General features: G+C 38.8%; 1 protein-coding gene across 1 annotated transcript; it reads right to left on the bottom strand.

Annotated features, from left to right (window-relative positions):
- Positions 1–599: 599 nt before the first annotated feature.
- On the bottom strand, positions 600–3,254 carry LOC149915886 (uncharacterized). Its single transcript, XM_090150782.1, has 2 exons — positions 2,714–3,254; positions 600–2,578 (listed from the first exon to the last, which is right to left on the bottom strand). The coding sequence occupies exons 1-2, from the start codon at positions 2,921–2,923 to the stop codon at positions 1,595–1,597; spliced, it is 1,194 nt and encodes a 397-aa protein (XP_090006908.1). The 5' UTR covers positions 2,924–3,254; the 3' UTR covers positions 600–1,594.
- Between the last annotated feature and the right edge of the window lie 13,652 nt (positions 3,255–16,906).

Raw genomic sequence — 16,906 nt, 5'->3', positions numbered from 1 at the left:
AGGAAGGATGCAGCCTGCAGGGCAGCAGGCTACAGCAGTCCTTAGGAAGGATCTCTGTGAGAAGTACTGATTCTGCTTTTATTTTTCTTCAATATTCTCAATGTTGAAAGCATCAAATAAGAAAACCAAGCAAGTACTTTCTTTTGGGTAGCTTTGTTGGATAGAATTTATTATACTTTACTATGTGCATTTTTGAGGAATCTGTCACGGTGAAGAATATTAGACCACTTATGGTACTCAATCCCCAGAAATATGCTTCTGGATCCAGTGCTGCAGTGACTTGGCAGGGAGGGAACTACCTAAATTTGCACACTTATCTCCTGTAATGGGGAAGTTGTAGGAATAACAAGAAGTTAAGGCCACCCACCACCCTGAGCCTCCTACCAGTGCTGAAATGTTCAGCACAAATGGAGTTTTGACAAAGTTGTAAGAAGTCAAAAACAGAATGAAAACCAGAGGGCATCAGAAGCAGAGATATCAGCTCCCTTTTCAGCTGAGCTGAGTTGGTTGTGGTTGGCACAGATGGTTGTGACCACCCATTTGTCTCTCAGTTTTGGCACTGCTCTGTTTGTGACTTTAGTTTGGAGTGTATGCATGTTTGTCTCTTTTTAAGATCTGTGCACAGGATCTGTGTAGGTATATAGAAAGAAGGTAGCTGACAAATAAGACCCTAATGATCAAGGCTCTAAACAAGAACAGTGCCGTGTGCGAGTCACAGTGGACTGATGGTACAAGATAGAGACTATCTTTACAGGCCACGGTATTGAAAGTGCAGTAAAGGCTACTCCTCACTTTCTCTCTATCTTCCTTGCCAGTGTCTAGGGAAAGCACCTGAGGGTGACTCCTGTTCAGCCAATAGGCGCGGGCAGGACTTGATGAAGTCCAATGGGTACGGGGAAACACCTGGATGCTTGCTGTCCCCTTTGGAAGGAACTTTTGGCTTTCACGTGTATGTTGTGATTTAGCAAGTGCTGCTGAACAGTCCTGCTTGAGGGCTGATGCTGATGCTCTACTTCGTATTTCTCCGGTCCTTTGCTCCAACTCCTTGCTTTTCTGTAGCATAAGACGTGGCATTCCTTACCTGCCATCCTCCTGCTGGTCACCTTATAACTTAGCCAACAGATATAAGGGCTAAATCTTCAGAAACAAAGAAATGAGACTAGCTTTATGTTCTCTGTGGATCTCGATTCATTATTTTCTTAAAGCAACAACAACAACAACAACAATTGCAACTTTTCAGCAAGTTATTATTTGTGCCGTGAAGCCGGCAGAATGAGAGGATCCTGATGACTGTATTCTTCCTAGAAGAACATGACGTCCACCTTCTGTGCGTTGGGGCCCAGGCTTGTTTTATGAGGGCGCACGACTGGCTGATTTCTGATGGTGGAAGTGGACGTATGATATTCTGTGGCTTTCCCCAGGACAGAAAACCAGGAGTGAATAGCGTGGGCAGGGACAGCAACACCGTCTGCCTCATCTGTGACAGAGACTTCTTTTTCTTTTCCTTTTTGTTCTGTCTCAGAAGCAGGCTGAGAGATGGATGTTGCCTCCAAGCCCACCTGAGCGGTGCTCTGCCCGGCAGCGGGATGCCAGCCTAGTGCCGCCTCCGGGGCCGCCTCTTGCTTGGCGGGGCTGAGCCCTGGGGGCTGCTGCTGGCCTTCCTTTTTGAGGGGCGCTGGCGCCCCCCAGGTGAGCCGTCCCTGCCCTGGGTGCAGGGGCCCGCTGTTGCTGCCTGCCCTGGCTCCTCCTCTGCGGACACAGTGTCAGCGTTGGGCTGCCCGGGACCCCCAGGAGGGATACGGGGGAGCTCCTCGGTGCTGGGGCCGGCCGGGCAGTCAGTGTGGCCGGGGCTGGAGGCAGCAGGCCCCTGATGGGAGGCGGTGGGGCTGGGGCTGTCTGCGGGGTTGTTCCGGAGGTCCTGCAGCTGGCGGATCTTTGGGCCGTACATGGCTGCAGCGGTGGTGATGAGCCTCCTCACAAAGCTCAGTGTTTGGCCTCTGAGGCATTGCCGCAGCTCCCGCAGCAAAGCCTCTTCGTCGAGCCCCAGCCTGCAGAGGAACACCATCACGATGCTCTGCTTTGTGTGCACCACCCACCACTTGTTCCCAGAGATCCTCCTGAACTCTCGGTGGAGCCACCGGAGCAGGGCTCTGAGGTCTTCCGGGTGTTCTCGGAAAAAGGCAGCCCAGACCTCGGGGGGGAAGCTGTGCTCCGGGGCCACGAAGGCCGGCTCTGCGGGCCCCTGCTCATCCTGCAGGCCGTCACCCGAACGCTGCATGGGCTGCGGAACAGGACACTCGAGGTAATCATCCTCGGATCTCACTGAGTATCGGATGGTCCTGACCTTCTGCCCACAGATGGCACAGCTTGGCTTCTTGTTGGCCCACCACATTGCGCAGCCATAGCAGAGCTGGTGGAGGCAGGGAGTGACGTAGGCCGCATTGTCCTGAGTCCACCCGCAGATGGGGCAGATCCAGTTGGACGGCAGCTCCATGGTCCCGGGCTGCGCGTGGGCTGGGGAGAGCTCAGATGGGGAAGCTGCTCCCTCTGTGGCACGGCAGTGGGCAGGAGACTCAAGCTGCAAAAGACAGAGGGACCGTGATCACGCGCTGTCCCCGGGGAAGACAGCAGCTATGCCTCGATCCCTCAGCAGGAAACTGCCTGACCCCTGCTCCCCACAGGCTGCCCCGTGGCCGCGTCCACCCCCACTAACCTCCACTGCTGCACACGCACCCCACGAGGCCCCGGCTGCCTGAGCCAGGCAGGGCCAGGGAAACACTGGTGAGAGGCACCAAGAACTGATGCCAACAGCACCACAACACGACACGAGAAAGTCCTCGATCGGTACTCCTAGTCTTGCAGGTCTGCTCAACTGGAGGCCAGGCACGAGTCCAGGCTGGACGCTGCTGACACCCGAATTCATACACGAGGGTCAGTGAGATCACAGTCATCTCTTGCTGATGTCAGTCACAACCCCTTGGGCGGTGACCTCCCCGCCCATGGCTGTGTGTATTTGGGCACCAGCCTGTGCCTCCATCACCCTGCATCCTTCCATGTTTTTCCTTTGCAATGGCGATACATTTGGGAAAATAAAAGTTGCGCGTTTACTTTCTCCACAGATATCAATCTTCTGTGGTCTCTTTATTCTTTCTGAGACTAGAGGGATGCTTTTTTGCCTGTTTCGATTTTGATGCAATGTGAATTGATGGCCGACTCTATGTAAGGCTTGGTTTTTAAGAAGTAGTGGTCAGGGTTTCCAGCCCCAGGTCCCTTTTCAACCTCAACTTGGGATTTCCCACCATGGGGCATTAACTGTAGTTCTGGGCAGCTTGTGCTCACTGCCCTATTCAGGCAGTTCCTTTTCCAGTCCAAGCGTGATCAGCTCTTTGCCTGCTACTTGCATTGCAACTTTTAAAAATAATATTTTATAAATGCGTTTATATCCTTAATCGAATATTTCTATGTCTTCTGAAGTATTTATTTTCCCAGACTCCAAGAATTTCCTTATGACAACAGAATGAAAGGGATGGTAAGCTGATACAGCTGTGGCTCTAAAAGACATTCCGCTTTTTTTCTGCAGCTTTTCTATATGTAGTGAATGTGATTTTAACAGGCCAGGGCTCTTCAAAATGCTCTCAGAGTGAGGAGAGAATATATAGTGAGAATATCCTTTACCAAAATGCTTGATCCTCCTGAATAGCAGGGATATTAACTTAACTAATGATCCTTTAAATGGGTATGTAAAATATAATTTAAGCTACTTGCAACATGCAAAAGAGAGGTATCATTTGTTACTGCCAAGCTCACTGGCATGTGGAAATCAGAAAATCATTAGCCTCAATAGAAATAGTTTAATACAGCAGGGAAGAGAACACATTATTTAGAGCAGTTAAATGGCAATTGATGTAACTGTTGGGAAAATGCAGAAAAATGAGTGTGATATAGCAAATGATAAATACTGCACTTAAAACTTATGCATGCAAAAAATGAAAATCTTTCCTCATTATGCTGCATTTTTAGCCCAGGAGACTAACTTTTCTAGAATATAACATTCAGAAATCCTAATTTTTGTAACTTTATTTCTAGACAAGCCTCATCCTTTTTCTGTGCATGGAATGCCTTATAGTGCATAGAGAGTATCTTAGAGATCACATCTCTCATTCTGTAATTGCAGAAATACATTAACGAAAGACATTTTCTCATACTTTAACATTTACTAATAGCATTCAGCAGTCCTGTTCTTGATGACTTCAGCTGGCTCTGAAGTGAGTTTTACCAGTGAACAAACTAGATCCTGTTCTTAGGTATGTGAAAATGATTTTATAAGTCTTGAGGAAGGGATTTGACAGGGAATGTAAATGTAATTTCAGCTTTCTGTGTGGCCTTTGAGTGGTGTAAAGTGACAGAGATAACTGAGAAGCAACTGGATTCTGATTCCCTAGAGCAAAGCTTTATGTACTGCTCAGGGCAAGCTGGAGCAACAAACACCTTGTTCAGTACAGGGAAAATGTAGCTGCATAAAAAATTATATTAGAAAGGGAAAAATTATGTCAGCATATAGTCCTCCACCATGCATATGTTAAAAACAAAAAAAAGAACAAAATAAAAAGCAAAAAAAAAAAGAGAGAAATAACCTCAGACACCACCACATCCACCCCCACACAAAGCTATGCATTTCTCAGCAGAACTCACTGTGTACTTGTCAAACGTGCTTTTCTGTGTCACTGAATTTCCTCTCAAAGGCAGGTTGCAATGTCAGGTTTCTTACTGTGGCTGTCTCCTTTGAAACTCGTAATGGACACAGCTATGTGATTTTAGGAACCACTGCATAGACGTCCTCCTGAACTTGCAAAAGCTTTATACCTGCTGTTGTTTTGGAGTGGTATTCCTGCATTGTACCAGCACAAGAGATCAAAATGGAGCCTGTTGCTTCCAATATCCATTCTTATCTTTAATTATTAAGTGGCAAGTTTTCTTCAGAGAGAAAGAAATAATCAAAGTATTTGTCTGAGCATCTATAGAAGTTTGTGTAGCATATGATCTTTTGTCAGCTCTGATAGTAGGTGAAATGTGACATGTAATATTTGATTGACTGGAAAGTTTGTACTTAAGAAGTAGTTGTCCTATATAATCTCTATTTTACTACAGTAATTCAGGTATGGTAATTATTTTGAATATTATAAATTAGCACCAGAATTACAGTGCTCAGAATTCTGTTATACATGAAGACTGCTTAGGAAATAGTAAAGTGAGAAGTATTTACATCACTGCAACAAAATACTGTTTATGTCCAAAAGTATCTTCTCCACTATGAAATTGCTCTAAGTAATGAAGCTGAGTTGATTTCAACAGCAAAAACAAAAGTATCCAGTGAGTTAACCTGTTTTTGTTTTATTATTTATTTATTCTTGCCATTATTTTGCCACACTTTTTTAAAAAAAAACTTTCCTTTTTTCCCCCTAATTGTATGCATTTGAGATCTTTGAAGTCTTTGGAGAAAGCAAATTAAATTTTCTTCACGGATACTACAGGAGTGTGTAAGTGAGCTCAGTTTTTGTCCCTACTCCTTTCTCTCCCACATATTTTTTGAAAAGTATGATGAAAAAATATCCCTCTACATAGTGATTTGTTTTGTGGAAAACAAGAGACCATTGAACAAAATTCTCATTTCAAAGCTTTTTCTGGAAATCAAGGAAGAACTAAATCAATGCAAACAATGGATAAAAGTATATTTGGTGCTTTAAAGCATTTAAATGGCTGTTGTAATTCCAAGCCAAGGGCATGCAAAATATCCAGTGCTCTTCACATCTATCTGACTCATTCTAGCCATGCTAGAATCTGTTTAATGGATATAATCAAGAAAGATAAAAAAAAAAAAAAAGACTCTCGACTGATACGTTTTTAATCTAAATATTTGCCATCCTATAACAGACCAGATTTTCAAGGATGCATCATTAAGGTTCTTATCAGTGTTTATGCAGCTTTTTTATTTTGTTTGTCATTGAGATGCATATCATTTTGTTTAGAAATCTGACTACTTATCACAATTTGGAAGCTCTGGGTAAGAGCCCATAAATCAGGTATCTCATGTTAAAGATTTTTTCTGAACGTTTATGTAGCTTAGGAGGTCAAGTAATTTTAAAAGATAACATACTCCTCGACCACCTGTTTCAAAAAGCCTTCCCTCGATGTCTGAACCTATTGTGATTTTTTTTTCATGTGCAAGTATTACCAGACAGTATTTTCTGCAGCCACTCTGACTGTGGATTTATGTTATCCAGAATAATATAACTTCATATAGCATAATTTATCTCTGTCTGTAAATTTGGGAAAATTGAGAAATGAGCAATGGTCCAGCTAAAAATGTGCTAATCAAATGGTTGATATGAGCAAAGCAATATAGAAACCTAACAAACCTCAGGGACAAACGATGACGTAGAAGTAAAAGTTTAAGGTTTTTTTTTACTGCCTACCTACTGCTGTTCATTTTGTAAGTCCAGTCTAAAAAAGAGTGAAATCTCAAGGAGTTCGGTGCATTCATGTCCATCTGTAGAGACAAGGCTGTGCTGCTGATTTTTTGGGGATGTTGCCTGCACTGCAGCTTTTTGTATCATTTGGATCAAACCAAAAAGAACTGAAAGTAGCGTGCGTCTGATTGTACCATGCCATAAATTTGCAGGAAACAGTTTTCAGAAAACACAGTACCCATGTTTTCACCTCTCCTTACACTGTTAATGCTAGCATTGATGACAGTGTTTACAATATGAGCATCTATCTGGATTCTGTTTCTTCTTCCCATACGCCCTCCCAGTTCATTTTTGGCTTACTCTTGCAAGTTTCCTGAAAATAAATTCCAGCCAGGAGAATGCTATATGCCAGTGCTTAGGGGGAGGCTGCATTTCAACCGTGCACGTTAGCTATCATTGAAGCATAAGCCAGTCACATGGTTCTTTCTTGGATAATAATAATAAACCAGTGTTGAAAGAAAAGGATGAATAAAGGGGGGAAAAATGCGCTGAGAAGAAAAGTGCAGGAGTGTGCATGATCCTACAGTTCACACTCATAATTGCTATTTTGTTGTGTTCTTTTCTTTGAAGACATTTTGCATCTCAGAAGTATTGTGACCTAGAGCTTGAAAAAAAATGATGTCAAATGATTTCATAATTACGATTCTTTTCTTTTCATAACAATGCTTTTATCAAAACATCCCTGCTAGAAGTCTTGGTTCTATTCATTCTTATTGTTATATAGAAATAATATGGACGTTTCCTTAAAAAAGCAGTAGTCTGATTGTGGTTTATATGTCAGAACTAGTACAAACGCTGCAATTAAAACCATATTCATTTTGAGATTGATTTTTATTCTTCCTTGTACAATTCTATTCCATTCTCCCTTTTCTGATCAAATTTACTTTTCACTCTTCCCAAGTGAAAAGAGATACTTAGGTCACACCGAAGGTAATATCTCCAAATTATTTCCATGGAAACTACAACATATGCAAAGAGCACAATAACACTGTTTCACAGAGGAAATTCTATGCTACAGAACACTATTCTCAACATAGTCACCACCATTAGCCACGCATTTTCACTATGCATCTTCACAAAAGCCTGCATTCCACTATTGCAAAAATCTGCACCAGAAGAGGTGAACCATTCTTTCGATCACCACTGCAACCACTATCTTTCCCATCATCAACACAATGACTATTCATTATTTGCTTACTAAATATTGATACTGCTTATTTCAGTAAGAGTTCCTTACAAAAAACTGAATTTATAGGACAAGACACTGAAAACATTTAAGTGCTATCTTTGCTATTAATACAATTTTCCGTTTTACTCAATTTATTTAACATTGCCTTTTGATTCACTATATTGCAGAGGGAACCAGCATAGTGAATTCTCTTGCCTATGAAGATAAATAGAATGTACTTGCACATTACTTGCAATTAAAATGATAAGTGTGGATTTTCTACATGGAAAATATTGTATATCATCTACTATGACATATATTATCTACAAAATTGGTCTTTATTAGTTCTGGTACTTATGAAACTATTCTTAAGAGTAGGAAATGGAGGTTACTAAATCAAAGATCAAAGTATGGTAGTTAATTGTAAAAAAGAAAAAAAAAAAAAAAAGGGAAAGAAATGATGAGGAAATTCTATATGCTCAACCAAAATAGAAAATTTAATGGTAAATGAAAAATGCTCTTAAAATATTATGCATACTATGGAGATGCTTGAAACTTAATTAGGGTAAGATTTCATGTTTTTAGTACTATGTTTTGAGGTGTTAAGGTGTTTCTTTTTTTTCTGCTGATGTGACTCTTTGAAGCATGTATTAATATGTGCAAATTCCTGATCCTTTGGGGTTTCAGCTATGGCATAGTACACAGAAAGACAAGTAGTATTTGATTTCACATAGCACAGAGATTCTCAGAAGTTTTCTAGAAAATGTTTAATAATGATCATAAAAATGTATCATACAAATCAGATTGAGAAAATTGAGAATGAGACAATCATAAATGATATTTCTAAGTTTCATTTAGTAGCACCCCACATTGGACAATGAAAGAATTTTTTTTGTGAACAAGCTGAATTGTAAGTTTTATATTTAGTAGTGCAAAGTGTCATGTTTTTTCACTGGTGTTTTCCTATGTATTATATACAATTTCTGTTGCAGAATATGATGTGAAAATTAAATAACATAAGAAATATAAGGGAGAATATTTTCTCTGTAAAATTTTTGTACTGAAAATCCTATGTTCTTTTAGGAAAACATTATTTTCGAAAAAGGGAAGAACACAAAAGTTTTGCATCAGTATACTCTAAGTCATTTTAATCTCCTCCATTGGTGAGAATAAAAAGAAATGCTTATAATATTTATTGAAGGCATCATAGATAAGGATTCAGTTAAAAGAATAATCAGCATGAGCCTATGGCAGAGTAAAATCATTATTTAAAATTGTGGGGTTATTTTCATAAAAGAGGAGAGAGAAGGAATAAACTGTGACATTCGCTCTCCTGTTTTCTCTTGCTTCTGCAGCTTTAGGGTGTTTATTTTGTGTGGTCCTCCACTGATGTGATTAGGATTTGCCTAGAAAGGAAGTACAAATAGCAAATATTTGCAATAGCGTTCTTAATAAATAGTGTTGCTGTTGAACAGTCTCATTGAAAATACAGCTACTGTCAGGATGGACTCAAAAAATCCTTTTGGATTGATCCTTCAACTAAGTCAGAAGTATCCAACCTTTTGGCTTGCCTTGGTTGCAGTGAGTGAAGAGAATTGCCTAGGGCCACAGCTGTGAAGGATGCTCCAAAAGTAATGCCTTATTAATTATTAATTCCATGGAAACAATACCAGCTACAAACAGCACAATAACAGTATTTGACAGAGCAAATTCTCAGCTACAAAACAGTGTTTTCCAACACAGCCACTGCCATTAGCTATTCATTTTCACTAGCAGTGAACTGCATGGTGCTGTTACCAAAATCTGTACCAGCTGAGGTGACTTGCTGTCAGCACTGCTGAAATGCAGCACCCACCACCTCCCTGTGTTGACATCCACTATTGGGTCTCCATAAGCATTCAGCAAGCATTGATGAATAGCAGTGTGCAGTTTTTTTTCTGTGTGAAGAAATTCAGTTTAACATCTTTGTTTCATACACACTTCCATGTCAGAAGCCATTGTGTCAGGTTGCCCCTCTGCTGCCATCTGTCACACAGCAACACAATGTAATGGAGTGTTGGTAGGAAGCTTCATCTTCTACTGCCATCCCACCAGCATCTGTCTCTGATCTTGTCGACTAAAATTATAAAGTAGAAGGCATTACTTTCGGAGCAGCCCTCATAAAATATATGATATAGTTAATGTACATAAAAAATTACATTAAAAAACTTACTGTAATTTTTTTTTTTATTTTTATTGAAACATACAAACGAGAGAAACTAAATCACAAAACTGGTGGGATATGAAAACTTGTTTTTGTGAAACTAATGCATCAGACTGGTTCACTGGCAGTGGCTGCAATTCTCAGTGAGTTCTCAACGGGTTCATCAGAGATTTTTGATGAAATTTTACTCTTCCCATGCTTCACCCTTGAAAACAGTTGTTCACAAAAGTATTTACTACCAGAATGTGGTGACATGGATAAGCTGTGCTGTGAAGTGAGGGATATTTCTCTCTGGTAAGATGGGGCTTATAAAAGTCTGGTAAAGAGACATTCACTTTTTGATTTCAACTCCATACATTCATTTGAAAGTTCCCGGGTATTGTATTTATGTTTACTGAAAACGGAGTTGTAAATAAACAAAAAAATTGATGAATTTTTTGCAATCTTGAAACCTGTTCTCAAATTCCTTTATCAAAACAGAAAGCATAGCTGTATCAAAATCCATCAATTTTCTTCACATAACTCAAGTTAGTACTGCACTGTGTCCTCTCCATGCCCTGCTTTCAGCCCAGGCAGTGTTAATAGCAACTTATGTTCAGTTGGTGCTGTATGGTGGTTGTGTGCCATCACTCAGGCCACAGGTTGGACATTCCTGAGTTAAGTAATAGTAGAAGTGTGGGAAAACCATTTAAAGTGCCAGGTCTGAAAGTCTGAAGCCAAAGAATAATCCTAAAAAAACACAGCAAGGAAAAAGCTTAGCTCAGTTTTGAGAAAGAGTGAAAACAAGAAATCTGTTGGTAAAACTGGGGCTGCTGCTGCCTGCTGCAGTAAGCTGTTTGGCTCTTCTGGCTTCTGCGAGTCCCAGTAGGATTCTGTAGACATCCGACTGGAGGTTGGAAGGTGATACAGAATGACAGTACCAGAATATAAAAAAATTACTAGTGGTTTTCTGAGAACTTCTTTAAACCACATAAGTCATCTCTGAATCTTGGTTTGTGGTTTTTTTTTTTTGGTTTTTTTTTTTTTCTTTTTCTCTCTATGAACAGGTGACAGAAATTTTTTTGAAGGATTCAAAATATGCCCATCAGGTAAATACATTTTTACACATCTTTATGTGGGCAGTGTGAAATCTTCACCTTTTACAGTTGGAGAGCTACTCTCACAGCTCTTGTGGGCAGGAATATTAACACAAAACATATTCTTATTGCCCCCAGCAAATATTTTTTGTTTAGTTAAGGATTAAAAAATTGACACACTGGATCTGTCCCAGGAGTCTGGCTTTACTACCATTTTTATTCTGATCAAAATTGTCTGCTTCAGGGAAGATCAATTAAGTCACCTTCCTCCAACAGTCTGGAGGCAGTTTTTGTAAATTAATCAAGTTCCCAAACACAGCTGTGAAATAGGTAGAATAATACTTCTTTTAGGAACGAAGAAAGTGACACACTGTAGTCTCATGCCATTCTTATGGTCACCAGGTGAAATCGTTAGCACAGCTCATTAAAAATGTTCCTGTCCTGTGTTATTGCATCCTTTGGATCACATTCTCCAACAATTTCTTCAGCATCCAGTCAAATCAAATGTTCTTTCTTTGACATCTGTTTCTCCACGTAGCCAAATGTTCCATCAATATCAAGATCTGTTTTCAAACTTCTTTCTAGTTCACTCCTTCTGCCTGATCATTTAACATTTTAAAGGTCTGCTTTGAGAGTCCACCCAACCAGCTTCTCCAAAAGCTGGTTCTGCAAAACATTTTGCTTCTTTGAATGACTGTCAGTTAGTAATTCACATGTCAGATGCTTCAGAGAGTTTTCCCAGCAAAATGATAGATAATAAGATTTTGTTTTATTTATTTATTTTTTTATTCCTGGAATTATTCTTTATAAGTTTTATGCTTAGCAAATTATGCCTGCTGAAAATCTATACTTTGAGTTTGTGAAGGCAGAGTAAAGAAATTGCAGGTCATGCTTGTCTTCTATTGTTTAAGTTGATAGTACCTTCATTTCAGCACCCTTTATTAGGGATTTTTTTTTTTTTTTTTGCTTTTCCTTACTTTTGTCATCCTTTCATGTCTTTGCTTGACGCTCTTTCAAAACTGTGACACCCTGTCTCTGGCTGACAGGACAGGTGAGTGTCATTCCTTGAGGAATATTCCTCCTTGCCTTAACAGAGGAGGATGGATAAAAATCCTCCTCCAGAGAGTCTAAACATATCATTTCTTTGACATGCTTAGCCTTTGCTGACCAGACAGAATCCCATGAGCCAAGGCTTGTATATGGGTGATAGCGTATTACCCTCTCATTGCTCTCTCCCCAGCTCCATTATGTTGTCCCTTTTTAGGGAAGGAGTTAACATTTTGTTGCATGAAAGACTAGAAAAGCAGAGAATTGTGTCTTGGATCTTTTTAGTGAAAGGATTAATTATTTAAAATGTCTTTTGTGCTTAATTTTAACAGTACCTTTCATAAATTTTGGAATATTACCTATTCTAACTGAAATTATTGCATCGAGATTTATGAAAATGAAGCTCAGTCCTTGTCTGCGCCTACTTTCTGTAGATTGATTGGCCATATTGTTATTTAGCATCTGACAAAGCATGGAAGAATATTAGGCATGAAACATTAATCAGGAAATTATGCATTGCTTTCACAATTAATGTGCAACTGGACTTCACTTTGTAATATTGTATTAGCTCTTAACATGCAAATTATTGTAGGTAATTACCTCATTTTTCAGTGGCCATTTGATGGATTGAAGTTTCATACAGAATGTTCTCTGTAATTTAAAATCTTGCAATGATTTGCTTCTTTCCTTTTTGGTAATAATTTTAATTTTCTTTATCATACACCAGGCATGAGGAGCCTACAGCACTGTAAAGCCTAATGTATGAAATTCAATTTTTCAATTCTTTTAACTGTAACTGGACTTGACAATTTGGTCAAGATTTGTAGTGAAGATGTCTCTTACTGCAGTATGTTCAAAACAATAAATAAATTAATAAATAGCCCATGGTGCTATTTATAACATATTCCTTTTATTCTGTGATATATATTAATGTATTTTGTTCAGTAGTCTGCGATCAATCAAGTAATATGTTTCAATTGGAATGATACAGTTATATGATTAAATGTTAAAACGCTTCAGTAGATTTAAATTTAACAGTCCTGGGCTTTTCTCTCTTTTTCTTTTTTTCATTTTCTTCTTGGTGTAATGTTCACATTGCTACATGTCAGGAAGTCATTATCTTAACATATACAGCCTATTAGCAGGTCTCTGACCTGTGGCAATATTTTGACATATGTGAATACCTCTGAAAATTTAGATATTCTTTCTTCGTGTTTTCTGATCTAACATGTCAAATAGTCACAAGAATTTGTTGTGATCTAGTCTAATCAAAATCCTGCTCCTGTAAAATAGCTCCTCCATAAAAGACAAGCAATACAATATTGAATGTCTATATTTAAATAGATTTTAACAGATAGTAAAACTCTGGAGATTAAAATAGTTTCATTCACTGAGACAGTTTGCTCTGCAGCATGCAATTTGTGTCACATTATGTAAAATACATTTAAAAAAATGATTTGAAATAAAAGCACAAATAAAAAGTAACTTATAAAATGAAACCACGTCAAATAGAGAACGAAAGCAGCATATGATATCCTGCCTTTAAATAGTGTCTTTCTATGTCTTTATTTATGTTCTGTCCTGTCTGTGTGACTGTGACACTCAAATTTCAAGCCCTGCTACCAGATTTTTTCTTTTCCAACATCTTCTATACTTTTCTTTTCCATTTTAAAATAAAGCTAAAGAATTAGAATATGTCAAGTATGAGAGAATTGCTTTTGCCTTGGTAGGCAACAGTTTGGCATTTCACACTATATGGCTTACATCACACAGTTGGCTTAACAGCACAAACTTGTTTATTGTGTCTGTTGTGATAAGAGCTACTGTCTGTCATTTTCTCAGAAAATATTTAAATGAGTGTATGAATCATTTTTTTCTCCCATCTAACGCTGTAGCAAAAATGCTAAGTCATGTCCTGAAGCAATGATTGAGCACCTGGTGGGAAGGCAGGGCCAACCCAGGGAAGCTCAGTGCAAGCAATGCACCTGGGTGATCAGAAGGGCTGGAGCCAGGATCTGCCCCTACCCAGACCTCATTTAAGGTCCCTGCATACCTGAGGTCTTCTGAAGGTGAGCAGTTTCTTTGCTTTGTTTTTGTGCCCATGGCTGTTGCATTTGAGCATATCCTCGCTGCAATCTGTGACCTTGCTCTTATGTTGTTATTGCTGTGCTTTCTATCACACTACAAACACAGATGTCAAACCTGCTGTTACATGGTTTTTAGTGCCTTGCAAACAATTTTTATACGCAAGGTATGAGATTGTGAACTGATTAAAGTACTGTTTCTTTCCCAGTGCTTAGTAAATAATAGCAAGAAAATAGATAAGAGTAGTGATCTCTGAATGACATGCTAATTAACAATGCATGATAATTATCATGTGAAGATGGTTGATTTTCATTGATGGATGTATCTCATAGAGTTGGATAGTTTGGGTAACTTCCTCATAAGCCAATGCTTACAAGAAAGCTGGACATCTGTGCCAACTACAGCTGTGTTTATATTCTAAGAAAGAGGCACACCTCATGTCAGTGTGTATGGAGCTGGAGGGTATCTACTGAAAAAAAAAAAAAATGGGAAGAGCTCATTAAAGTTAACTTTCTCTGTCTTCCTTCTTTGCCCAGCACAAAGTCAAGCATTGGAACAGGTTGCCTAGAGAAGTTGATGTATCTGTCCCGGGAGGTGTTCAAGAAATGTGTGAATGTGGCACGTAGGGATGTGATTTAGAGAGCATGGTGATAGTTGAACGTGATGATCTTAAAGGTCTTTTTTTTACCCCTAATGACTCTGTGATTCTATGGAAGGTATGCAGTGAGCAGGTAGTACTAATGATATTGCACTCCTTACTCAAATAAAATTATGTTTAAGAATGAAAGAGCAACAAGAGTAATAAAACTTCACATTCTGTGTTCTCTAATGTGAGCAGTAAGGATAGTTGAAACAGATAGCCAGCTGTTCAAAATACTTTACTATTATTGACAGATTGTGACATATTTTGTAAGTTATCTCTAAATATTTCAGACAAAATGAGAAGACAAGCAGAACTATCTTTCCAATAACCTCTGAGAAGTAGGAACTGGTTTAAATGCCTGTGTGCTGGTTTAAATGTGAATGGAAATTCAAACGGGAGGTGAGTTGTGATATAGATTATGACTATTTATGTGCTGATACCTGTGCGCACAGCAGAGAAGTGCCTTATGAAAATATTTTCTAGATCTAGGAAGTGGCACTGAATGGTAGTTCATGCTTCTTCTCAGGTAGGCGAATCTCCAACTTTATAGTGTTTAACAGCTTAATAGAAAGTACCATAAACTCTGTCCTGAAATAAAAAAATAAACTATTTCAATTGTTGTTATTACTTAAGCTTCAGGTATACGACTTGATAAGTTTGGATCATGCTTGTTTATATGCTATCTGTATAAGAGACTGAATTCTGGAATATATCTTCATAAATACATGTTGACTGCTTCACCTAAATAATGATTTGCTCACAGGTAGAAAATATTTATTGCAACTTCTATTTGAATAGTTAAATAGGTGAGATTTCACTCAAAATATAGGAAACAGGGACTTTGATGAATATAGGAAACAGGGTTTTTGATGACTATTGTCTGTGCTGTTTGTGCTCTCTTTGGGATCTTAGGAGGCATCTGTAGCCTCAGCATGTACAAGCAGTATGTTTCCCTGTAAGACTATTTCAATATCAAGTTGTGGAGGATCAGCATGAGATGTCTCTCGCCTCCCATTTGCCACACTTTTCCACAAGTATGGTTTTCACTCTGGCCTTACATTATGTGCAATGTGAAGTCATATATAATGTCACCCTGTTGCTAAGCTAATACTTCAGAAACAAGATATGAGAAACAAAAAAAAGAGGGGAAATAAATCATTACAGAGGTAAGAACAATCCAAACATTTCTTCTTTTAAAGTCACATTCATAATTAAACTCCTTTTTAACCTGTTATAATCCCCAAAGTAATATTACATTCAGAATGTGAAGCATTCTCTGAATCTGAGGCATTATGCTTCTTCTTAATTATATTTTTTTATTGCTAATTAAACTGCTCTACTTGTAATATTTCATTTAAAATTAATGACAGCCAACCTAACATAAAGAGAATTTTGAAATAAAAAATATAGGCCAAGAAGCTTTATGTTGACTTATCAATTAAGGTTGTTCACAGGGACTGATTGCCTCAGTTCCCAGAAACAGAACTGACACATATTCCATTTTGTCAACATCAGAAATGCAACTCAGATTCATTACAGTACTTTAATTATTTTTTTTCTTCCTGAAGTCATTCTGAAGACAAAATAGATAGAATGTTTTGTATTAGATATAAATGTGATAGTATCTCATGAATCTGTCTCCTGTCTGCATAGACCTATGGTGTGCTGAACCTCTAACAGAAAAAACAAATACTTTACACTGTAGTTCACTCTACCCCAAATTTAAAGCAGATTACTACAGTATGGATGGAAAAGGTACTGCAAGGGTTCACTAAAAACTGAACAGTTGGACACAGGGCACTTATAAGAGGTTCTAATTTAAGTAACTGGTTTCGAAGACTGTGAAAGTTACCACGTTCAGTCACAGAATGCCTTTCAGAATCATTGTCATTGTTTTGCCTGTCTGGTCAGATGTAATTCAGTCTTGTATTTTGAATCATATAAGAAGTTACACTTCATATGCATCTTTCATTGCCACGTGTACTCTATCCACTGTTTGATATGGATTATTAATATTTCTCCTTCTCTTGTGATGTTCAGAACTGTCAAAAATGAAACAAACTGATTGCTGTAGCAATATTGTGAGAGAATAGTCAAGTAATTTGTGCTCAGCAGGAACTCGTCCCTAGTGAGGCTATTTGGTAACACCAAAGAGTT

The sequence above is a fragment of the Phasianus colchicus genome, chromosome 15, assembly GCF_987193195.1.
Source record: "Phasianus colchicus chromosome 15, bPhaCol1.hap1.1, whole genome shotgun sequence".
Classification (NCBI taxonomy): Eukaryota; Metazoa; Chordata; class Aves; order Galliformes; family Phasianidae; genus Phasianus; species Phasianus colchicus.
This window is presented reverse-complemented; position numbering and strand designations above follow the sequence as displayed.

What these genes read in the sequence shown, in the direction of transcription:
- LOC149915886 (XM_090150782.1), bottom strand. Translation starts at nt 2,923, where the DNA reads ATGAATTCGGGTGTCAGCAGCGTCCAGCCTGGACTCGTGCCTGGCCTC. An exon ending in GTGCGTGTGCAGCAGTGGAG is followed by an intron (nt 2,579 to 2,713) that starts GTTAGTGGGGGT and finishes TGTCTTTTGCAG; the next exon opens with CTTGAGTCTCCTGCCCACTG.